This window comes from Tachysurus fulvidraco, chromosome 2, assembly GCF_022655615.1.
Source record: "Tachysurus fulvidraco isolate hzauxx_2018 chromosome 2, HZAU_PFXX_2.0, whole genome shotgun sequence".
NCBI classification, from domain to species: Eukaryota; Metazoa; Chordata; class Actinopteri; order Siluriformes; family Bagridae; genus Tachysurus; species Tachysurus fulvidraco.
In genome coordinates, this window is record NC_062519.1 from 23,573,239 (window position 1) to 23,598,800 (window position 25,562).

Here is a 25,562-nt window from a genome sequence, read left to right on the forward strand (position 1 = left end):
CCATCAGAGGGAGCCGTTACCGTCTCGTAATATTGTGGGCGTGGCTTAAAAACGTTTAAACCGCTGCTGAAAGTTTCGATTGGCTGGTTCATGTTTACCCTCCCGTGATTGGACCAACGAATGGGGTTCTGTTCTGTGATTAGCTAACCACATGTTCCTCAAATTCAAAACTCACCCGTCGGTTTGAGTGTGGTGTAGTCAGTAAAGTAGAGGTGTGTTTAATGCCGGAGCTTTAACTTTGTGTCACTATGCTGAGTGTAAAGGAATAATGGAGAATATGTGCAGTACGGTGTCGCGAGCGGGTATGTTTAATATCAGCCCAACGTGTCACGGTACAAACGGACACGGTGAAGATGACGGTGAAGCTCAGGTCCCGGTGCTGAGCTTGGTTCAGTTCTCTAGACCTCCTCACGTTACTTTTGGGACCGTAAAGCTGGGATCATCTAAATGTGTTCCTCTGGTCATTACAAACCCGACTGAAGATACAGCTGTTACTGTGACTGTGGATAAAGTCCCTTCTTCTAAAGGGTTCTCAGTGGATCAGACGAGCTTCACAATCCAGGTGAGAATCATCTACATCTCAATTCATCACAAACTCAGTGGGATAAACTGCCATTGGTCATGTAATAAAAAATAGGTATGAATGTGCATTCACTCAATGCTCAATTGCTGTCATTGTTTTATTGTGTCAACAATATGATACAGCAACATATTATATATATATATATATATATATATATACACACAAACTTGCACACACTCCATATATTTCATATTTTTATATAGTTTTTATATAGTTTTCTTATATAGTTTATAATTTCTTATTATTTTATTCTTATTGTATTTTTTGCTTTTTTATACTTTTTTTTTTTTAAATATTTTTTATTCTTATACCGGACAGCTGCATAAAGCATTTCACTGCATATCGTACCCTGTATGTATGTGTATGTGACAAATAAAATTTGATTTGATTTGATTTGACCCACTCACTACCACACACGCAGGTCAGGAGCATTCTATGAAATGTGGTTTTGTTTGTTGCATTTTCTTTGGTGGAAAATATCATGGTGTACCAAAGACAGTTGGCCCTCGAGACCCTTGAGATCTTGCACTCTAAGGGTTATGGAGCTGCTGAGTCACATTAACACGTTTTGATAAAGTGAATTTTTTTAATGAATTTTGTGTATATTTATTGTGGAGCAGTGAAAAGACGTCAGCCTCACAGATTTCAATGCATTATTGCTGAGCTTCATTCTAGCAGCTGTTTGTTGTGTGGATTTCTAAATTGTGAAAAAGAACAAAGCATTAAGTGGTCTGTTACTTCATCAAACGTTTCCCACACACGTTCTGTCAAGTTTACGAAAATGATGATAAATCAAACTAAAACCTTCATCTTAATTGCTGGAACTCTCGTATTGAGGGAAATAGATCATGTAGAAAATATATTTATGACCCTTTTATATGCAATAAACAATTTCGGAAAAAAATATTTTTTTTTACACTCAACGTCTTTATACCGTTTAATCATACCTGGATTAGTTAGTTTGTGTGCTCACTTTTCTTCTGAAGAATTTATGTACTGAAATCTGTGCTGTTTACAGCCTGATGACAAAGTGATCATAACTATAACATGGACACCTGCAGAAGAAGGCGGCGTGCGAGAGCTCCTCAGCTTTGTTGTCAATGGCATCGTCAAGCATCAAGCCATTCTGCTCGGAAAAGCAGACAACGCAAAACCCAAAAAGGTAAATTATTATTTTCATTGGAGGTCGTTGTAGCACTCGGCATTGAGCTTTGCAGTACGCTGCTATGGGTAAGTGTAAAATCTTCCAAAAACATGTTAACACTTTAGTCTCTTTCATAGGAAAGAGATTTATAAAAAAAAATGTGTTGGACAAAACTGTGGACTGGGACTACATATTATTTTTCCTCAGGGTTGGCAGATGCTTGATATATAGGGTGATACTAGGGCTGGGCAATATGGCTGAAAACTGTATCACGATATCATATCGGTCGATATCGATAATTACTGATATTTTTTATGACCCATTTAAAATAAGGACCAGGAGAAAAATATATTACATTTAAACAATTTTTATTTTAAACTTAACCTTCCTCTGATCATAATCCCCTCAGTTATTAAGACAGAAATGTCAACAACCAGGAAAACTCAAATAATTACGATGTAAACATAAGTCTAAAGTCACTATGAACACTTAACAATTATCTCTTAACATTTAAGTGAAACCTCTGTTTTTTTTCCGACGAAGAATAAAAAATATCGAACGTTTTATTGAACACATTTTTTATTGATCTCGACATATCGTTATCGTTTTATCGCCCAGCCCTAGATGATACTGACATGATGTAGCTTGTATATTAAAATAATCTTAATACCCCCCAAGTTTTTTTAGAAACACTGGACTGCAGAAGGTTTTAACTTGATACTCTACATAGAGTTCAACTGATTTTAGATGCTGTGTTACAACCTGCATAATAGCTGGTTTTGACCTTTTTTTTTTTTCCTCCATAGAAAAGTCTATGGGACACCATCAAATCCAAGAAAGCCCGTTCCCAAGGTGGAAAAGTGGCCTCAATAGCGAACAAGGCAGCCGACAAGACATTTCGTGTGTCACGACAGCCTCAATACAAAAGGAATAGAGCCTCAAACCCACTAATGCCATTAAACCAGACTTCCCAAAGGCCTGTTAACACAAAGGAGAAATATTCCCATTCTGTGTATACTGACATTCCCCAATCTAAGGCTATCTGTGATGATTTGGGAAGCGTGTCTTCTCAAAACAAGTCTCCGCTTGTTCTGTTAGTGCCAGCTATCAGATTTCTCGATGCTATGGGCAAGGAAAATATCTCTTCAGTACCACTGCAGAATAGCAAAGAAAACAGGGTGTTGAATAAGACACTGTCACCTATTAGTACCCCGGAGAGGTTTTCCAACCCCTTGATGTCCCGCTTTCAAAGTCCTCTTCCTGTAATTTGTAACCCGGATAAGGTTGGACATTCGTCGAGGCGGATTTTGTCCGTTAAAGATGCATTGGCTGTCATTAGTTCTGATCTGTCTTGTCCAGTGAGTCCCCCGAATGCCTGTTCTAGCTTGAATTTAGCTGATTCTCTGGAGTCCGACGAGCAAAGCGTGTACGGTAAACTCGAGACGGACTTAAACGTCGACGGAGACGACTCCCTACAGATTGACCTCGCACAGCCAAGGCTAACTTATTTTGTCAAATCCGACAAAGTACAAGGTGGTGGCTCAGGGCCCGAGGGCCTCAGGCACAGCCCTGAAGCTTGCTCGGCTTCAGATAACACAGTTTATAACGGGATCAGTGGTGATAAATTGACCCAGGCAGATCTTAAACCCAAGAAGATAGTTTTTAACTCTTCAACAGTTATCAAGAGCAAAGCCGTGGCTTCTCCAGAGCACAGTCCAAACACGCACACAGTAAGAACATTCAGACGTAGACTTCTGCAGAAAGCACCTTTGGGTTCTTCCAGTCCAGACTCAAACACCAGCTTACTGGAGGGAGTCTCTGTTTTGCCTGTAATAAACTCTGATGTATGCGTTAACTTGAAATTCAGCGCAGCACCACCACCACTACTGGAACCAGAACCAGTGCAGCCAATCATAAGCCGTAATGACGAAAATAACACAAACTGTGCCGCATCTTCTGACCGTAGCGCCTTGGACATTCGGACATCACCATACCACGTCTCCGAGGACCTGTTTCCTGTGCATAGCCATGCAACCAATCGCAGCAGAAAGAGAAAAAGTGAAGAATATTTAAGGGACAGCTCCGAGTGTTTAACTAATTCTTCGGAAGTCAAAGTCAAACACAGCTCTGATGTGACTCAAGAATACAAAAAATCCTGTCCTGACAACCAGTTCAGCTCGAGGTGTAAACAAATCCAAAGTAAAAGATCTGGTGAGTAAAATTAAAGCTAGAGGTTTACCGTTCTGTATTAGTCAGTGTTGTTAGACCCTTTGTGCTGAATTTGTTTGTTTTCATGTGCAGGCTTTACAATAGTGTCCATGAGTATTCCAAATGGTTCATTGTTAATGTTGTTGGTTTTTAGTAACGACAAGCTCAAGGAAGTCCACCAAAGTGCAACCTCAGAAGTCCAACCCAAAATCAACACAACAAGGTAAATAAAAACTATTCATAAAAAACTTTTGTAACATTTCCTTAACGTAAAGCTCACGGTAGCGATGAAATGTTTTAACAGTTTGTTAAATTTATTATGTAAAATTTGTTATTAATTGTGCAGGAGCCGCAAAGTCTCTGAAGTCATTCAGCTCCACGAAGGTGAAAACGGCGAAGGTTATACCGGTGGCACAAACCAGGCTGAACTTCATCAAACAAACACAAACGGGTATTTCTTCTGCCATTTCAGTCCCTCGAGCAGAAATTGCACGTGCATATTGAAATATTACTTCCAGCGTCTTTCATCGATTGGTGTTTTTAAATTAATTCTGCTTATTTCTATTTCATGTCGACAGAAATACCCAGGCATCCGCTGCCGTTTGCCGCCAAGAACATGTTTTACGATGAACGGTGGATTGAGAAGCAGGAACGAGGATTCACATGGTGGATAAATTACGTGCTTACTCCTGATGACTTCAAAGTGACCACTGAAGTCACCAAAGGTACGATTTTTCTTTTCCAGGATGCAAGTGTGTACCAGCTAGGGATGAACAGACCAGTAATGGTATTGGTTTGATATAAGGTTCGACATAATTGTTTGACTTTGTGCTTGTATTTAGTTTGATTCAGATGTTTTTACCCGAAGAGATTTTTTTCTAGATTTGAGACGTTTCAGTTTGTCGCAGCAGAACAGATCGGGAGATTTACAGCGTGTTGCATTTTTCTTCATAGTGAACGCTTTATCGTTGACTCTGAGAAGCGAGAAGGTCAGCATCCCAAAAGCACCAACGAAAGAAGAGATGTCGTTCAGAACTTACACGGCCCGGCGGCAGCTGAACCGCGTCCGACGCGCAGCGTGCCAGCTGTTCACATCTGACAAAATGGCAAAAGCTATAAAGCGCCTGGAGGTGGAGGTGGAGGCAAAGAGGCTACTTATTCGGAAGGATCGACACCTGTGGAAGGATATAGGTGTGTGACCTGATGGATCAACCATTCTGTCTGGAAAGCAATTTATAGGAAGATTGTGCAGACTGAACAGCTTTTTGAATCTGAAGCCCAGATGCTAGAAACAACACAGAGCTTTATCAAATCTCGTTCACTAATTAACTTATAATCCTTTTCTCCTGTTAGGTGAACGGCAGAAAGTTGTAAACTGGCTGCTGGCTTACAATCCGCTTTGGCTGCGAATCGGCCTGGAGGTATATCGATTTACATATTTAGTATTTCTGTAAGCGACTACTCTTCTGCTCGAGTAACTCACCGCACACTCTTATTCCAGACGATCTTTGGAGAGCTGATTTCCTTAGAGAGCAACAGCGACATCATGGGCCTCGCCATGTTCATACTCGGGCGACTGCTCTGGAATCCAGACATTGCTGCAGAGTTCAGACATGCCAAAGTTCCCAACCTGTACAGAGATGGTAAGACTCAGAACAACACTGCTGGGTTTTTTTTTTTTTTCTTTTCTTTTCCTCCTCTCTCTCTATCCACTGTATTTAACATTCTCATACGTTTGTTTGTTCTTGTTTTGACAGGACACGAGGAGACTCTTTCCAGGTTCACTTTGAAGAAACTGCTCTTGCTGGTCTGTTTTCTAGACAAGGCAAAAGAATCCAGGCTGATTGAGCATGACCCCTGTTTGTTTTGCTTGGATGCTGAATTTAAGGTCTGTAACATCACCTTCCCCCATGCATGTAAACTAGAGCTGGGCGATATGTCCTAGGAATTAAATCCCCCATTTAAAATCTCCGAGACAAAATTAGATTTTCGGTTCAACTTCTGAAAAATACTTTCATGTCGGGGGGGTCGATTATTTTAACCATATGAATAAATTCAGGCTTTTCAACTGTGTATATGGGCAGAATGTCTTTATTTAGCGATATAACACACCAGAGTCAGTAATATCTTTCCATCGAGGCCCCTGCTTATCGTATGGGATACGGTGGGAAAATGTGTCCGCTTTTAGTTGGTATTTTAAGGCTTCCGCTGTCTTTTTTTTTTAAGCACGCAGCGCCTCCCATCGAACAACGTGGTTCTGTTTTGAGGTGCTGGAATAAATTAGTCATGCTGCTTCCTTTAGTTGCCACAAACTTCAGACTAATTTTCACAGCGGGCTTTGGCTTGTTCAACGTTCGATGCGAACCCGCTTCTCTTGGAGACAAGTGCTTTGGTTTCGTCAGAGCAAGCTGCCATGTTGTATTTCAGATTTCCGATGTGTGAATCCTGGGGTGGTGGGGGGTGGTGGATGTTTTTGGGGGGAAATCGATTTCTGTTTTTCAACATTGACATAAACCACAAATTCAAATGAATCGATAATAACGATTAATCGCGCAGCTCTACTTTGAACTATTTCACCATGTAGCTCTTATGTACATCTTGTGCACAAAAACGACGACGATTTTTTTGTCATTTGTTCACAGACGAGTAAAGATCTACTGTTGGCATTTTCACGTGACTTCCTCAGCGGGGAGGGAATCCTTCCACGCCACCTCGGCCTTTTAGGTTTTCCTGTGTCTCACATCCAAACCCCCCTGGAAGAGTTCAAGTTTGCTGTGCAAAATCTCGCCATTGATCTGAGATGTGGCATTCGCTTGGTGTAAGTTTAATGCTGCATTCCCTTTATTTTATAGGGGTGCGTGTGGGGTGGGGTTGTGTGTGCGTGTGGGGTGGGGTTGTGTGTGCGTGTGGGGTGGGGTTGTGTGTGCGTGTGGGGTGGGGTTGTGTGTGCGTGTGGGGTGGGGTTGTGTGTGCGTGTGGGGTGGGGTTGTGTGTGCGTGTGGGGTGTGTGTGGGGTGGGGGTGTGTGTGTGCGTGTGGGGTGGGGTTGTGTGTGTGTGTGTGGGGTGGGGTTGTGTGTGTGTGTGTGGGGTGGGGTTGTGTGTGTGGGGTGGGGTTGTGTGGGTGTGTGTGGGGTGGGGGTGTGTGTGTGTGTGTGTGTGAGAGTTTTTAGTACCGAATCAAATGATTTGTTTGAATTTGTTTCAGACGAATCATGGAGGTCTTAACCCAAGACTGGTCCTTGTCGAGTAAGCTGCGAATGCCTGCCATTAGTCGTCTTCAGAAGGTGCACAATGTCGGTGTCGCGCTGCAGGTGCTCCGCGAGAAAGGGGTTGATTTGAGAGACGAACACGGTACTTTGATACAAATTTCAGCTACTAATAAATCTGCCATAAAATATAAGCAACCATGATTTTCACCTTCATGTTTTGATCTTCGTAGGAAATGTCATTGACCCCAGAGACATCGTAGATGGACACAGAGAGAAGACACTTAACCTCCTGTGGAAAATAATCTTCTCCTTTCAGGTATTGTGGTGTTTTGTTGTATAATTCTGTGCATTTTTTTTAACTGGAAAATATGAACACATCTGTTTTCCCATAGTAGTGATCTTTAGGTGCTGAAACTAACAGCGAATGAGTGTTTTTATGAAACTGTATTTAACCTCGTAGTTTACGCTTATGCTTATGGACATTTGTTTTGTTTTAAGGTTGAGATTCTGCTCGATCTGGAGCAACTTAAAGAAGAAATCACCTTCCTCAGGAAGACTTGGAGAACAAAACAGAAACTATGTTCTTTGAAAGATGACACGTATGTTTTTAAGAGCGTGAAGGGAAGGACGGTTGAGAATGCCAGCGAGAAACTGACTCTGTTGTTGGATTGGGTCAATGCCGTTTGTGACTTCTACGGATTGAAGGTGGGCTGTCATGGTGGTTATATATAGAGTATATACAGTCGTATGCAAAAGTTTAGGAACCCCTGACAATTTCCATGATTTTCATGTATAAATATTAGGGTGTTTTGGATCAGCAATTTCATTTTGATCTATCAAATAACTGAAGGACACAGTAATAGTTCAGTAGTGAAATGGGGTTTATTGGATTAACAGAAAATGTGCAATATGCATCAAAACGAAATTAGACAGGTGCATAAGTTTGGCACCCCAACAGAGAAAAATCATATCAATATTCAGTAGAACCTCCTTTAGCAGAAATAACCGCCTCTAAACGCTTCCTTTAGCCTGTAATGAGTGTCTGGATTCTGGATGAATGTATTCTGAACCATTCCTCCTTACAAAACATCTCCAGTTCAGTTAAGTTTGATGGTTGCCGCGCACGGACACAGATGTTCACCGCACAGATGTTCAATGATATTCAGGTCTGGGGACTGGGATGGCCATTCCACAACATTGTACTTGTTCCTCTGCATAAATGCCCGAGTAGATTTTGAGCGGTGTTTTGGGTCGGTGCTAAGTAGTTACAAGTATTCAAATCAACAAAATGGCAAGGGTGCCCAAATTTATGCACCTGTCTAATTTTGTTTTGATGCATATTGCACATTTTCTGTTACTCCAATAAACCTCATTTCATTACTGAAATATTACTTTAGTGTCCTTCAGTTATTTGATGGATCGAAATAAAATTGCTGATCCGAACACCCTAATATTTATAAATGGAAATTGTCAGTTGTTCCTAAACTTTTGCATACGACTGTATATATACTTCTACCAGTTTGCATGGCACAGATGAGATATATAATATATATACTGTGTGTGTGTGTGTGTGTGTGTGTGTGTGTGTGTGTGTATATATATATATATAATGACTAATGATCCCTGTGTTTAGACATGATTCATGGAAAATAACATCACATCTCTCTTTCCAGGCTGAAAACTTTACAGTGTCGTTCTCTGATGGTCGAATCCTTTGCTATCTTATTCATCACTACCATCCGAACCACCTGAACGCCGAGGACATCCGACAGGAAACATCACAAACGATCGAGTGTGGCCTTTATTCTAAACTGGAACTAAACAACTCTTCAAGTGACTCTGACTATTCCTTTGACTCTCTGGAGCAGAAAGGTATCACTATCAACTATCCACTCACTTAACTAACCTATTACATTGAAATTGTCACTACACTGTTATTGTCTCTGACATTTCAAACGTTCTTGTTTATAAAAAAAAGGTCATCCTCCCAACCATGCTGTATTATAAAAATTTTTTATACATGGTTATCCTTATAGATCTGCCGTCACCAACAGTGGATTTCAAAACTCTTCTTGAGAACGAGCGCAGAAATTTTCAGCTCGTGAGCTCGGCCGTGTCCGACCTCGGAGGCGTTCCCGCCATGATCGCTCCAGAGGACATGTCTAACACGATCCCAAATGAAAAGGTGCAGTGGAATTACTGGGTTTAAAGAAAAGTGGACTGAATGCAGTAGCAATCTTTATTTATTTATTTTTTTTACTTTGATACCGTGACCTTTATCAGACCGTGTTATCAGTCATCATACCCTAAAAATTTTAACAACTCCAACAACAATAATAAATACTTTATTTTATTTTGGTATAAAAATATATTCTAGATATATGCAGAATGGTTTGTGTTTGTTTTTTTTAAATGATCAACATGCCTTTAAATGACCTGAGGTTTGTTCTCATTAAGGTGGTTACATGTTACCTGTCTTTCCTCTGCGCTCGACTTTTGGATCTCCGGAACGAGACGAGAGCTGCCAGACTTATCCAGAGTGTGTGGAGGAGGTACAAGCTGCAGAAAGACATGCGGATTAATCAGGTAATATACATGTAAAGGCCCAACATCTTTACACTATTTATTTATTTATTTGTTTGTTTGTTTGTTTGTTTGTTTGTTTGTTTATTTATTTATTTATTTATTTATTTATTTAAAATATATATATATATATATATTAATTAAGTTTATGTCCGATTATTATTTCTAATACATTTTTAATATGCAGCTGAGGAACCAGGCTGCAAAAAAAATCCAGAACGTCGTGCGGTGCTTCATAAAGAAAAAAAGGCTGAACAGACAGAATGAGGCTGCCAGCGTCATTCAGGCCGTCTGGAGAGGTCACGTGGCCCGAGAAGAGCTAAGAAGAATAAAGGAAGCAAAACTCTTTGCTATGCGAGAAACAGCTGCCGTCTTAATCCAGGTATCGTATTACCTGCAACATAAACATCTTGTTTACTTTATAAAATATGATTCAGTTCATTTTAATTATACAACAAAGTAAACCATCACTTCTTTAATCCGTCCAATTGGTTTCTGAGTAAAGCGAAATGGAAAGGATTTCATTTCAATTCAATTCAGCTGAAGATCCAACAACTCCTTAGCTTAAGCAAAGTCTACTACTAAAGACATTTTGTAAAGGAAAGTGACATTTAAAAAGTGTCTAGGTATCGAAATAATTGCCAAATTGTAGAGTAAACAGTTAAAGTTGCGGTGCACGATGTTTGAAAAATGCTTCAGGAAACTGAGTCGGGCCGACTAACAAAACAAACATGTAGCCAATGAGCAGAAAGGGGCGTGTCTTGTCAATATGCGGTTCAGAAATTCAGTGCACATGTCTGACATTAGTTGAAAGCGGCCGTCACCTCTGCCTCAGGTTCTAGGTCTTCTGCGTGAAACGGAGCTAAACCTTTCACAGTACAACACAGTACTACACAAACACATTTATATTACCATAGTATTACTCATTGTGTTCATTTATTGATAAAAAATATCCCCTCAGCCAGCTGTCCCAGCATGTTCTCCCATAATAGTTGCCTGGGTAACGTATGTATGTGTGGGCGGAGCTATCAAAACAGGGGTGACACCCATTTGGGTTAGGAGCGTGTTTGTTTATGTGATTTCATATGTCAACATTGGCTTTCAAACATCATGCACCACACCTTTAAACAATCAATAAATAAAGAAATTGAATCGTAATTCAGCTTTTTTTTGTGGCCCAGTGTGTTTGTGTCCTGCAGATAAGATCCCAGATTGCTTTGATGATTATATTATAAACTTGGCCCATTACTGTATATATTCAGTTCCAACCTTCTGTATATCGTAAGGTTTATATCTTCAGATATATGTCATGTATTGTAATAGTGGCACTCTGGCAACGTTGCTGACCCTGTTTTGAATTATACAGAAAACCTACAGGAAACGGAGGATACAAATTCTCCTGAAAAAGAATCGCTCTGCAGTAGTCATCCAGACAGCTTTCCGAATATGGCACGCAAGAAAGATGGCTCTGAGGAATTCTGCTGCTGTTCAAATCCAGACATGGTTTCGAATGCATCAATGTCGGAATCGCTATCTGACCATGAAATCCAAGGCTGTCTTTATCCAAGCCTGGTTTAGGGGTCACCTTCAAAGGCACAAGTTTCATACCCTGAAGGAGCGTCATCGATCTGCGGTGGTCATCCAGAGCGCTTTCAGGGCTTTCCTTGTCCGAAAACAGATGGGTGAGATGAGGCAAGCTGCAGTTGTTATCCAGATGTGGTACAAGGCCTGCTTGGTAAGAGCGAAAGAGCAGAAGCATTTTGAAGAGATGAAATCTGCAGCTATAAAGCTTCAGTCAGCGTTCAGAGGATGGAAGGCCAGAAGAGAACTATCACAGCAACATCGGGCTGCTCTTGTGATCCAGACCGCTTACAGACGATTTGTGGCTCAAAAGACTTTCTTGTCTCTGAAACAATATGTGGTTATTGTCCAAAGGAGGTACAGGGCTAAAACAGTTGGAAAGCCATTAAGAAGTCAATACCTGTCTCTGAAGTGTGCAGCAGTAAAAATTCAGGCGTCATGGAGAGGCAAAGCGGAGAGAGAGAGAATCCGCCTGCTCCATCAATGTGCCACAGTGATCCAGTCTTATTATCGTAGCCATGTGCTGCGTACAAGGTTTATTGCCTTAAAACAGGCTGCTTTATTTATTCAGAAACAGTACAGGTCTTTTAGGATGACTAAGGAAAAGCGGTCAGAATTTGTTGAATTGAAAAAAGCTGCAATAGTTCTTCAGAGCGCGTATCGAGGCGCGAGAGTTAGGCAAGACGTAGCCAAAAGAAGCAAAGCCGCTACCATAATTCAATCCGCCGTGAGAGCTTTTGTTGTTCGGAAGAACTTTCTTGCTCAAAGACGCACTGCTATAGTCCTTCAGCGACGATACCGGGCATGTGTACTCGGACAACTGGAGAGGAAACGTTACCTTCAGTTAAAAACATCATCTACACGTCTTCAGGCCGTATGGCGAGGCTGCAAAGTGAGAAGAGAACTGAAAAACCAGCAACATGCTGCTACAGTTATCCAAACCTGTTTCAGAAGGTTTAAGGCACAAGTCTGTTACATTGCTGTCAAATGCGCTGCTACCATCATACAGCAGCGTTACAGAGCACATCTGTTGAGCAGGAAGACTCTCGCATCTTATCAGCGAATGAAAACCGCAACCATCACTATACAATCAGCGTTCAGAGGATGGAAGGCCAGAAGAGAACTATCACAGCAACACCAGGCTGCTCTTGTGATCCAGACCGCTTACAGACGATTTGTGGCTCAAAAGACTTTCTTGTCTCTGAAACAATATGTGGTTATTGTCCAAAGGAGGTACAGGGCTAAAACAGTTGGAAAGCCATTAAGAAGTCAATACCTGTCTCTGAAGTGTGCAGCAGTAAAAATTCAGGCGTCATGGAGAGGCAAAGCGGAGAGAGAGAGAATCCGCCTGCTCCATCAATGTGCCACAGTGATCCAGTCTTATTATCGTAGCCATGTGCTGCGTACAAGGTTTATTGCCTTAAAACAGGCTGCTTTATTTATTCAGAAACAGTACAGGTCTTTTAGGATGACTAAGGAAAAGCGGTCAGAATTTGTTGAATTGAAAAAAGCTGCAATAGTTCTTCAGAGCGCGTATCGAGGCGCGAGAGTTAGGCAAGACGTAGCCAAAAGAAGCAAAGCCGCTACCATAATTCAATCCGCCGTGAGAGCTTTTGTTGTTCGGAAGAACTTTCTTGCTCAAAGACGCACTGCTATAGTCCTTCAGCGACGATACCGGGCATGTGTACTCGGACAACTGGAGAGGAAACGTTACCTTCAGTTAAAAACATCATCTACACGTCTTCAGGCCGTATGGCGAGGCTGCAAAGTGAGAAGAGAACTGAAAAACCAGCAACATGCTGCTACAGTTATCCAAACCTGTTTCAGAAGGTATAAGGCACAAGTCTGTTACATTGCTGTCAAATGCGCTGCTACCATCATACAGCAGCGTTACAGAGCACATCTGTTGAGCAGGAAGACTCTCACATCTTATCAGCGAATGAAAACCGCAACCATCTCTATACAATCAGCGTTCAGAGGATGGAAAGTTCGCAGAAATCTTCAAAACGCGCACCACGCGGCAACGATCATTCAGGCACATGTTCGTGGACACCTGCAGTTGGTGGTGTATAGGAGACAAAAATGGGCAGCATCCATCCTCCAGAGACAGTTTCGTGCCTACAAGTTAAAGGACAAAGTCCAAAAGCAGTATATTGCAGTGAAAAAAGCAGCGCTGTGTATTCAGTCAGCATATCGTGCCATGAGAGTGAGAAGGAAGATCTCAGAGATGCAAAGGGCTACAAAGGTTATTCAGAGGAAATACAGAATGCACAAACAATACAGAGAATATCAGGCACTCAAACAGGCTGCGGTCTTCGTACAGAGGAGATACCGAGCCAATGTCCTTACAAACAGGCAACGCGAGAGCTACTGTGCCTTGCAGAAAGCAGCCATCACTTTGCAGGCAGCATTCAGGGGAATGAGGGTGAGAAGAGAGATTAGAAAGAGACACCAAGCTGCCACGGTGATACAGGCGAGTTACAGAATGTACAGAGTAAGGATGCCCTACCGAGCCATGAGAATTGCAGCTATCTTCATTCAGAGACGGTACATGGTTTACAAGCAAAGGAAGCGTTTCTTGTCCATCAAAGCAGCAGTCAAGCTTTGCCAGCAGAAATATCGAAGCATTCTGACTTCAAGACTACAGCGGAAAGCTTACCTTGAAAAGTATAAGGCTGTGCTTGCAATTCAGGCAGGTTACAGAGGAATGAAGGTCCGGCAGCACATGCGAGTTAAACACAAAGCTGCAGTAACCATTCAGTCCCATGTCAGGAAGCATATAAACCAAAAGTACTACCAAAGGCTCCTCCGGGCATCAAGAACCGTTCAGCGACGCTATCGAGTCAATAAAATGAGAGAGAGAGAGAGGGCTGCTATTGTTTTACAGGCTGCGTTCCGTGGTATGAAGGCCAGACGAGCTCTGAGACGAAAGCACCAGGCTTGTACCGTTATACAGAGCGCATACAGGGCTCATCGTGCACAAGCAAAATATCTCTGCATGAAATTTGCCGTTATTGCTATTCAGCAAAGATTCCGGTCTCTACTTGCTGCTCGTAGTCAAAGGGAGCGGTTCCTGAGATTGCGTTGTGCCGCAGTTACCATTCAAGCCAACTACAGAGGGCATCGTGTCCGGAGGGAGATGATTCTTCGACATCAAGCATCTACAATTATCCAGGCTGCTTTCAGAAGACACTGGGAGGAAACCAAATATCAGGCCATGAGGTTGTCTACTATCATCATTCAGAGACATTACAGGTCCTACGTCGAAACCAAAGCGACCCGGGAGAGATATTTAACAATGAAAAAGTGTGCCGTATGTCTTCAGGCAGCTTACAGAGGACACTCTGTTCGACAGAATATGAGACAAATGCACAACGCCGCCACCATCATTCAGGCGGCTGTAAGAATGCGCAAGCAAAGACTGATGTTCAGAAAGCAGCAGTGGGCCACAAAGGTTCTCCAGGAGAGATTCCAAGCTTGGAAGCTTGGGAATCAACAACGGCAGAGATACCTGCGTTTAAAGGATGCCGCCTTGTGCTTGCAGAAATCATTCAGAGGTAAAAAGGGAAGGGAAGTCGTGAAGAGGATCAAAGCTGTAATGACAGTCCAGTCCTACGTAAGGATGTTTGTCCAAAGGCGACATTTCCTGAAGCTAAAAGCTGCAGCAGTTTCCATTCAGTGTGCTTACAGGGCACATTACCGCAGAGTGCAAGAATCCAGGTTGCAAAAGGCTGCAGTCGTGATACAGCAGTGGTACAGGTCACGTCGGCTGGTCCGTCACGAGCAACAGAAATTCCAAACAATTCGGAAAGCCGCACTGACGTTGCAGCGCGCGTTACGGCAAACGCTCGCAAGGCGGCTCGAAAGAAGACGACTGGCGGCTATCAAGATTCAGTCTGTATTGCACATGAATTTATATCGCAGCCGTTACACCAAGTTGCGTTCATGTGCTGTAAAGCTCCAAGCTAATTACCACATGCGTGCAGCCAGGAGACGGTATCTAAGACATCAAGCTGCTGCTGTCACAGTACAGACCTTCTACAGGGCACACAGGGCAAAGCTGGAACAGAGACACCAGTATCTCAGAACGCTGGACCGTATCCGTGCCCTTCAAGCAAGAGTCCGTGGGTTTATTGCGCACAGAAGATTCCGAAAAACGAGAGCAAGTGCAGTCAAGATTCAGGTCGGCCGTTTCTTTCTTCTCACATATTTTCATTTTGCCGGTGTCTGCTTCAGTTAAGTTACTCTTTGTTTCCTTCGATAGGCATGTTACCGTGGAATGGCGGAGAGGCGCAAGTTTCAGCAACACAGGAAGTCTGCTTGTGTTATTCAGAAGCATTACAGAGCCCATCAACTGTGCCAGAGGGAGCGGGCACGGTTCCTCAAAATGAGGACATCTGCCCTTCTGATTCAAGTAAGACATTCTGAAACACCAACACTACTGAAAAATAACAGTTGTGCGTTTGGTTTGAGAAAATGGAAATGTTTTCGCAGAGGGAATTCCGTGCCTACCGTTCACGCAAACTTGAGACGCAGAGACGAGCTGCGTTAAAAATTCAAGCGTGGTTTAAAGGATGCCAGGCTAGACGTGCCTATGCTGCGAAAAAGGCCGCCGTTGCAACCGTCCGTAGATGTCTTCAAACCAGATTTCTTCGGTTAAGGTAGTGCGAGTTTTTAGCTTAAGAATGCATGGTTGATGCCGGTATGTGTTTTGTGTAACATACTGTTTTTTTTTTTTTTTGGTTTTTTTTCTGCTCCAGGTTTCATGCAATCCAGCAGAGTGTCCGTGTAATTCAGCAAAGATGGAGAGAAACTCTGACTGCTAGGAAACAGCGAGCAGAATTCCTAAGGATCAGGAGATCGGTTGTTATCGTGCAAGCCCTGTGGAGAGCTGCTAGGGAGAAAAGATCAGTTCAACAGGTATTCTTTCTGTCTGTCTCTAATCCTTTCTTTCTCCTTTCCTCTACTTTCCTCTTTCTCCTCTCCCCCTTATTTCTCCCTTTTTCTCCTTTCCCAATTTTTCTTTTTCTCTCCTTTCTTCTCCTTTTCTCCTTTCCTCCTCTCTTCTCCTTTATTTTCCTTTCCTCTCCTTCCCCCCCCTCTCTCCTTTCCTCTTTTGCTCTCCTTTCCACTCCTTTCTTCTCCTTACCTCATTTCCTGTGTTCCTTTCCTTTGTGTAAACTGGGGTGGGAATCCTGCGGTAGACAAAGTGCACACTCTAAGATGACTAAAGACTTGTGAAACGTTGACATTTTCAAACCACTCGACTTCGATTGCTTGCGATCAGTTGCTTCGTGTTGTGGTTCGCACACGAATTCTCTGGATAGTGCGTGCTAAATGAATGGAGCGTCTAAACAATTGGTAATTGGAGCTTTAGCGCTAGATGCAGTCACCATTTTAGGAGCAGTAATAAATATATACAGCTAAAGGGTGCCATGAGTCTACGCTTAAAGGTGCGGTGCATGATGTTTGAAAGCCAATGTTGACTTTTGAAATCACCAAAACAAACACGCCCCTAACCCAAATGGGTGTCACCCCTGTTTTGATAGCTCTGCCCCACACATGTATACGTAACGTAACCCAGGCAACTATTATGGCAGAACCTGCTGGGGCAGCTGGCCGAGGAGATATTTTTATCAATAAATGAACACAATGAGTACCGTATTTTCCGCACCATAAGGCGCACCAGATTATAAGGCGCAGTCTCAATTACGGGGTCTGTTTCTGTACTTAACCCATACATAAAGCGCACCGTATTATAAGGTGCATGATAAAACAAACGGTCCACAAAAAAAGGTAACGGAAGTAAAACATTGAGTTTAGTTGTACTTTTATTCTACTATTTAACAATACACACATTATTTTTTAATCAATTTTCTCCTTAAGTCCTTATCTACCGGAGGCGCGGCGGAGGTAAGCGTACATATACTGTACGTATTACGTAATGTCCTCTGATTGGTTTATCGCTGCCAGTGTACGTATTACGTCCCTGTGTCAGCGGGAAATGGTCCGACTGTCAATCAAGCGGAGCGCTTACCAAAGGCGCACAACATTTTTACAGATTTTGGAACTCCGTGCACACACAAGGTGCTGATTACTGATTATTAGGCGCACGGCCGATTTTTGAGAAAATCTAAGGCTCTTGGGTGCGCCTTATAGTGTGGAAAATACTGTAATACTATGGTAATACAAATGTGTTTTTGTAGTACTGTGTGTTGTACCGTGAAAGGTATAGCTCCGTTTCACGTGGACGACGACGTTCAACACCTAGAAACCGAGGGAGAGGTAACGGCAGGTATACGCCATGTCAGTGTTTCAACCGCTTTCAGCTAATGTCAGCCATGCGCACTGAACACTCTCTCTACCGCATATTGACAAGACACGCCCCTTTATGCTAAAGTAGGACATGTGCACTGATCACTATCCGCCACATATTGCAAAGACACGCCTATTTCTGCTAATCAACTACACGCTTGTTTTGTTAGTCGGCCCAACTCAGTTTTCTGAAGCATTTCTCAAACATTGTGCACCCCACCTTTAAACTGTGTCTGCATGATTGTTTGCATTGTGCTTCTGCCACCTGATTGGCTGACTTAGATAAAGGAGCAGGTGTATAAGTATTCCTAATAAAGTGGACAGTGAGTCTATATCCTCTATATATGGAAGGCCTGTGCATCGCATACCCATAGAGAAGAAAGACACTACTGAAACACATTGCGTTCATGTAACTGACACTGAAGAACTGTAGGTTGCAGGAATTTTTTTCTTTCGTTGTAATTGTTTTGTCAATTCTTTAGGCTCAGGAAGCTGCAAGACGACATCGTTTCACTGCTGCTGCTTATCATCACTTGTGCGCGTTGAGGATACAGAGGGCACTGCGAGTTCACTGGGCACTGAAAGCAGCCAAGAAGCAGATCTCTTCAGTCATTTATATCCAGGTAATTTGACTTGTCTTGTGTAATCCATCTGGTTCTTGTCGGTTTGCAAGCATAAAGAGTAATGATTTATACAGATCAATTTGAAACGCTCATCCTTTGGAAAACCTTTTTTTCCAAAATTATTATTTTTTTTATTTTTTTATGCTTCTTTGATTGGAATATTTTTCCACCACCTCGTAGTTTTAAATTGTGAACTTGTCAATGGCCCGTGTACCATGTTGTCAAGGAGAAATTGCAGAAATGAGACACATCTGTCTTCATGGTCTCCAAGCTTATTTTCTGTTTCGAGATCCAGCACATTCCATAGATCTGGGGAAACTTGGACCCTGAGTCAACATTGAACTCAAACCTCTTCTTTAAAATATTTGTAGTGTGAAAGATGCGGAATACTCTTGTGTCACTTCCGGTGTGAGAACGCTAGGCGCACCTGTGCTGCCGCTTCACGCTAGTACCTGTTTGTCTGCTGTTGTCACGTCTGCCTTTTTTTTGGGGGGGATTTCTTTTTTTTTTTTTTTTCCTTGCATCAATCTTTCTGGATTATTTCCCTGGATTATTTTACACCAACTCCTGGACTATTAACATGCTATGGTTCTGGCTAACGTAGTTTAAACCGTTAAACTGTTGTTGTAGGTTGCGTTGCACATCTCCGGTCATGTTGACACGTATCAATTTGCAGGCTTTGTTTTTTGGCCTTTTTTGGTTCGTGCTGTCATTGAATGACGTTTATCAAATTAGTTTCCACACGATGGCTTTACAATTCTCTGCAGCTCATCTCAGAACGTTTAAAGGGCCGTTTCGATTGGCTCCGGACACCTATAAATGGTGTGAACAACTTGGAGTTTTACGACGACTGCGCTACATACATCTCTCACGGAAGAAACTTCTGACTTATCACCACGCGTCCTCCAATAATATTCCGGTCGTCTCTACCAACACCCGTGCGTCGGGCACAACGAAGCTGGAAAATCGATCTACTAGCTTTGGAAATCTAAGATCATTGCGTTTTGATCCTGACCTCCGAAATTGCAGAGGTGAATTGTGCTGCTGAACACTCGCTCTCTGACTACTAAAGCGTCGGTGTTGCATGACAATCACTGACACAAACCTGGACATGCTACTTCTGACTGAAACCTGGCAGATGTCTAATGACCTTTTCAACCTGAATCTCTTAACTCCCCCTGGGTACATCTACTTTGCTCAGCCACGCCTTTATCGTCGAGGTGGTGGGCTGGCTGTAGTTTGCCGTGAGACTATTAAGATTTCAAAGATGGAGTTGCATGACATTACAGCATTTGAATATCTCGCACTGAAAATGTCTGGCAAATCGTCACTGGCTGTAATTTTGATTTACCGACCTCCAAAATGTCATGCTGATTTGTTGTCTGATTTCTTCTCTGAGATCAGTGCGTTACTAACTCTTGTCTGTGGTAATTATTCGTCTGTCATTTTGCTTGGTGATTTTAATATACATGAAAATACTGCTCAATGCAATGAATTGACGTCTGTCCTGGACTGTTTCAACCTAACCCAACATGTAACTTTTGCTACTCATTCCAGGGGCCATATACTGGATCTCATATGTACATCTGGCTTAAATAATATTATTGTTAGTGGTTCTGATTAAATTTCAGTTGTAGTTTTCCAATATCTATACCGCCTCTGAAGAAAATGCTGACTTATCGTAAAATCAATTCTGTAAATCCATCTTCCTTCTCTGATTCAATTAGGGCTTCTACCTTGTCAAAATGCCTACTATCTAACTGTCCTTCAGAAATCTGCTGTATATACAATAATGCTTTGTCTCAAATACTTGAGAAGCATGCTCCCGTTAAAACTAGACTGTAAACCGAAAGTATTACATCAGTATACAAGGGTTTAGATCTGCTACTGCTTCACTCACACAGGGTGTTCCTCAAGGTTTGGTTCTTGGCCCACTATTATTCATCATCTACATATATCCACTCGGTGACATCATGCGCAAGCATGGACTTCAGTTCCACTGCTATGCAGATGATATTCAAATCTACCTCACCATCAGTTCCAATGCTCCATCTCTGCCTGACTCACTCACAGCATGTATCAGGGACATTAAATATTGGATGTCCCGGAATTTTCTTAAGTTGAATGATAAAAAAACTGAGATATTATTGATTGGTTCTATTGCCACAGTCAAAACGATGAACCAGTCTTTTGATGTTCATGGAACTCACATTAAGCCTTCGTCATCGATCCGTAACCTTGGTGTTCTATTCAATTCTAATCTATCTTTTGGCCTTCACATTTCTTCTGTTGTTAAACTTTTTTTTTTTTTTTTTTTTTTTCCCCATCTTCGTAATATTGCTTGTCTCCGATCTTCTCTCACCATAGCTGATACTGAAACCTTAATTCATGCACTAATCACTTCACGTCTGGACTATTGCAATGCCTTATTTCTTGGTCTTCCAAAAAAATTTATCGCAAGATTACAGTATGTTCAAAACTCAGCAGCAAGAGTTCTCACCTCCACTAGGTGCTCTGCTCACATTACTCCACTGCTTCATGACCTTCACTGGCTACCTGTAGCATCACGTATACACTTTAAGGTATTGCTTCTAACGTTTAAAGCATTAAATGGTCTTGCTCCCCAATATCTGTCTGACCTACTCTCCCCTTACCGCCCTGTCCGGTCAGCTGAACTTGGTTTGTTGTCCATCCCTCCTTTCCGTCTGTCTACTGTTGGTGGAAGGTCATTTAGTATAAATGCTCCTCAGCTATGGAATTCGTTGCCTCCTATGCTACGAAACATCACATCTGTGGGTGCATTTAACTCCCAGTTAAAAACATATCTATTTAACAATCATTTCGGATAGTGCAATTATATGTTTTATGTGATGTGATGTATATGTAAGTGTCTGAATGTACTGTATTTGTGAAATGTAAAGTGACCTTGAGCTACGGAAAGGCACTATATAAATAAAACAACTTCTTCTTCTTGTCATGAAGGGGTGTAACTTGGTCTGCAACAATGTTTAGGTATGTGCTGGGTGTCAAAGCAGCACACCAGCGCAATCAACCTGCCTCTGCAGGTTTGCCTTCTTCCAGTAGTGCCTCCTGGCATCTTCTCCTTCCCAGGGTTGTGATGAACATGCACCTAGGCATCCATATGATGTAAAAGACATGGTCAAGCTTTGATGCTCATTGCTAAGTGCTTTCAGAGGCAGACAGGAACCAGAACGCGCACTCCATCCAGTCTGCAACTTCTCAGAGCCAAACAGCAGAAGGTTGTGATGCACTGTGTGTTTTGACACCTATGATCGCTCCTTGTCAAAGTCTCTCAGATTTGTTTTCCCATTTTTACTGCTTCCAACACAGAGGTTATGAATTGACCAAGTAACTCGTAACAGTGGCACTGGTCGAGTGAACAATGTTATTCAGGTCGTGTGAGTGAGTGATAGCTTTTCATGTAAATTCCCATATTTCTCTTATTTTAGCGCTGGTTCTTGGCCAGGCTTCAGAGAAGGCGATATCTTGAGCAAAGACAAAAAATCATCATTGTCCAGAGAGCAGTGAAGGCTTGGCTGAATCATCGCAATCAAGCAGCCACTCATATCCAACGTGCTGTCAAAAGATTCCTTCTGAGACGCAGGCAAGAAAGACTGCAAAATGGAATCATGAAGTTCCAGGTAAAATTGCCGTTTAAGTACACGTTCGACTCGGTTGTTTATTAGACATGTCCTACCTCACCATGTTGATCATTTTAATCAAATCCATCCATAAATATAGACCATTATATTTGCCTTTAATCTTTGAGGACCTGGAAAACTTTTTTCCACAATATTTCTCAGGCTAACGTGCGCCATCTTGTCCTGCAGCTTTAATCTAAACCAAACCTTCTCTCTTTTGGAATTATTTTCCCTCTCAGTTTGTTTGTGCTGCTTGTCTATTGCTCTTTTATCCCCAAGCCTATTAATCTCTCCCCACCTGAGAAAAGATGTGTGTTTTTAAAAAAAAAGTATGCAGAGAATAAGGGCTAATATGGGAGTTCCTTTATAATGATGGGTGTTGGTGAGTTGTCTATACTGTTATATCAATCTGTCACTTAATAATCTCAAGGCATTCTGGCGAGGTCATCACTCACGGAAGCTTCACGACACAACTAAAGTCATTTCCATCAGGCATCGCTTACAAGAGATCAACCGAGAGGCCAAGGAAGAAGACAAGTTGTGTCACAAGACTACAACAGCCTTGAGTTACCTTCTTGGATATCAAAATTATGCCTATATTCTAACCGCATTAAAGCATTTGGGTGAGATTTTGTATTTATTTATCTTTCTGTCCAAGAGACTGTTTACACATTTTGTTTAAATCAAGGGATTCAACTAAGATTTGAATTTTCTTCAAAGAAACCGCAACCAGACTTTCACCCGAGAGCTGCGAACATCTTGTGAACAGTGGAGCGACGCACACAATCTACACCTTAATAAGGAGCTGCAACCGGAGTGTGCCTTCAATGGAGATCATCACCTTAGCAATTCAAGTTCTTCTCAATCTATCAAAAGTATGTGATCCCATCTTTATGGGAAAACAAATCGGCATGATTATGTGGGCAAGAACTACGGTGTTGTCTACTGAATGAAAGGATGCGTTAAATTGTTTACATTTATTTATTAAACTAAAGTTCTAATAAAGCAATTTATTGCATTTTATATGGTGACACAAAGTTATTTAAATTGTGATCCGAATACCTTTTATTTTTTTATTTATCTGGTTTTATTTATTTATTTATTTTGCTGTAGTACAACAAGACCATAGATGCTGTTTATGATGTGGAGGACTCGGTGGAAACACTCTTGGATCTGCTTCAGATGTACAGAGAGAAAGCTGGGGACAAGATTGCAGATAAAGGAGGCAGCATCTTCACCAACGCATGCTTCCTTTTGGTGATTTTGGTACAGGATGAAGAACGGGCATCGGTAGGTGTCGCCATGACGTCAGCGATGCTTTCTCTTTACTTTTTATTTTAATGCTAAAATTTCAACGCCTTTTTGTTTTCTTGTTTCATTTCATGTAGAGGGTGAAAAAGCTCCCCAGGGCCTCGGACCGCATTTGCAGGATCTATAAGTTAATGCTTAAAAAATGCAAAATAGATGCTGAAAGAACCAAAATGAAACAAAGGATGAATGTCTCACTGAATGGAAGCTTCTTCCCCCAAGCCACTCCTCAGAAGTCTAAGACAGTACTCAGGTAGGTTATTGTTTAGGTGTGTGTTCTTCCTTTCTTTTTCTTTCTTTATGCTGCAGGATGTGAAGCTGCTTTTGGAATTAACCCTTTGGTTAAAACCCATTGTAAGCTGCTCACAAAGGAACATTTTGAGACTACGTCTCGTGTATCTTATCTCCTTCTCAAATGCTCGTGGTTGTGCCTAAAAATTGCATTTTTGTAGTTATGTAAAGTAAACATTTAAACAGATCCATTCTTTTAATACCATGTCTGATATTTTTCATTTCTATGTTGCCCTTGTTCCTTATTTGTTGAATTGTGTGTTTCTGAGCCATTTTATTCATCATATTTTAATCTTTGCTAGATTTGCACCAGACTGGGTTCTTGAAAGAAGGAAGATGAAGAATATTGTGGATCCCCTTAGTGCCATCCAAGCATTGGTTAAATCTCTTTCCATTGCACCTTGAGAACACACGATTTATTGTACTTGTTGAATATATTTTTGTTTTTTTCCCTTCTTGTAAATATTATCTAAAGTTTTATTGCTGTTTTTCACATTTGATTATGCTTTTTATACATTTTTTTTCCCCATTTCTGCTTTTTTGTGAGATTGTGGTCAGAACATTGCTGGGTTTTAACATTGAGAGATGTGTTAAATATTAAATATGTACTAAATTACCCTTAGCATTCCATCTACAGATGTTGTGTAGGCATTACTGCACTGGTATTTAATATTTACATGTACATGCGGAGTATTCTTGGGCAAATCATCAACTTCAAATGATTAATATTCTTGTCATTTCCATATATCTTCCTGAACAACCCAACATTAAAACTGCTCAACATCATTCAAAAAATAGTTTTCAACAGCATGCTGTTTTATCTGTAAAATACAAATACGACTAAGAGATCTCCTGTTTTTCTTAAACTCTGGTTTGGCTTCGTTTATTCTGGATTCGTTTGTTCTAAAATCCATGGGACTATTGTACTTTTGCATGAAGTCTGCAAGCTTCCCAGATTCTTTTCCAGAAAAAGTAGCATCAATTTTTTACGCGAGTTCCAGGTTGATGTCCATTCTTCTTTTTGTCATGATTTATACACACCGCATGAGTGCTCCTGAGCTCAAAACTGCCCAAAGTTCTGCTTTACGACTGGTAGTTACACTGTTGTCATTTTGCCTAATCATGATTTAGGCCCTGATTGATTAAATAAAAATGCTCATGGTAAACAACATGCAATGAGGTCAAATTCAGGTTACAAAACAAATAACTTTTAGTAATTAAAATGAAAAGCATTTAAAATCTTTATCTGTAATTAAAGGTGCGGTGCATGATATTTGAAAGCCAATGTTGACATTTGAAATCACTAAAACAACCGCACCGCTAACTGAAATGGGTGTCACCCCTGTTTTCATAGCTCCGCCCACACACAAGAGTAACCCAGGCAACTATTATGGCGGAACCCGTTGGGGCAGCTGGCCGAGGGTATATTTTTATCAGTAAATGAACTCAATGAGTAATACTATGGTAATACAAATGTGTTTTTGTAATACTGTCTGTTGTACCATGAAAGGTTTAGTTCCGTTTCACGAAGAAGACTATGTTCAACACCTAGAACCCGAGGCAGAGGTAATGACGGAGTAAAAATACTTCGTTACTGTACTTGAGTAAATTTTTCTGGTATCAGTACTTTACTCCACTATTTATTTTTCGGACAACTTTTTACTTTTACTCATTACATTTTTACACAAATATCTGTACTTTTTACTTTTCAAGCATTTTCAAAATGGACTCGGTACTTTTAGTATTATTTCTTCTCATTGAGCGCTGTTTCCAGCCTATCATCATATCATTGTGCGGCTTTTCCCCATGTGACTGGTGTACTGTATTATTTACTGGCTATCAGACATAGACTAAGGATAGCGGAGCTAACAATGAGCAGCACGCCTACAAAAGGAATGGCTAATGTTAATTCAGAGGGAGTCACCGATGTTAAAATAACTAACAACGAGGACATTCCTGAACACACATGGCCATATATGAGGAAGATGTTTGTAATAATCGGCGTCAAAAAGGATTCCTGGCGAATGCGTTGTGAATTGTGTCAACCAGGGGCG

At 41.4% G+C, this 25,562-nt stretch overlaps 1 protein-coding gene across 2 annotated transcripts; it reads left to right on the plus strand.

Annotated features, from left to right (window-relative positions):
• aspm (assembly factor for spindle microtubules) lies at positions 1-24,374 on the plus strand. Of its 2 annotated transcripts, XM_047809549.1 has the most exons (30): positions 1-562; positions 1,602-1,745; positions 2,534-3,938; positions 4,090-4,158; positions 4,282-4,386; positions 4,514-4,660; positions 4,890-5,126; positions 5,289-5,356; positions 5,437-5,578; positions 5,693-5,823; positions 6,578-6,753; positions 7,142-7,287; positions 7,376-7,461; positions 7,644-7,850; positions 8,819-9,017; positions 9,182-9,330; positions 9,603-9,731; positions 9,916-10,110; positions 11,095-11,536; positions 12,413-15,492; positions 15,574-15,723; positions 15,804-15,970; positions 16,070-16,229; positions 18,107-18,247; positions 21,718-21,909; positions 22,340-22,532; positions 22,630-22,784; positions 23,023-23,199; positions 23,298-23,470; positions 23,811-24,374. In XM_047809549.1, the coding sequence occupies exons 1-30, from the start codon at positions 269-271 to the stop codon at positions 23,911-23,913; spliced, it is 9,162 nt and encodes a 3,053-aa protein (XP_047665505.1). In that variant the 5' UTR covers positions 1-268; the 3' UTR covers positions 23,914-24,374. The 2 variants fall into 2 exon arrangements, with proteins under 2 accessions (XP_047665505.1, XP_027007994.2); XM_027152193.2 differs by having other exon boundaries at positions 11,095-15,492.
• The last annotated feature ends 1,188 nt before the right edge of the window (positions 24,375-25,562 follow it).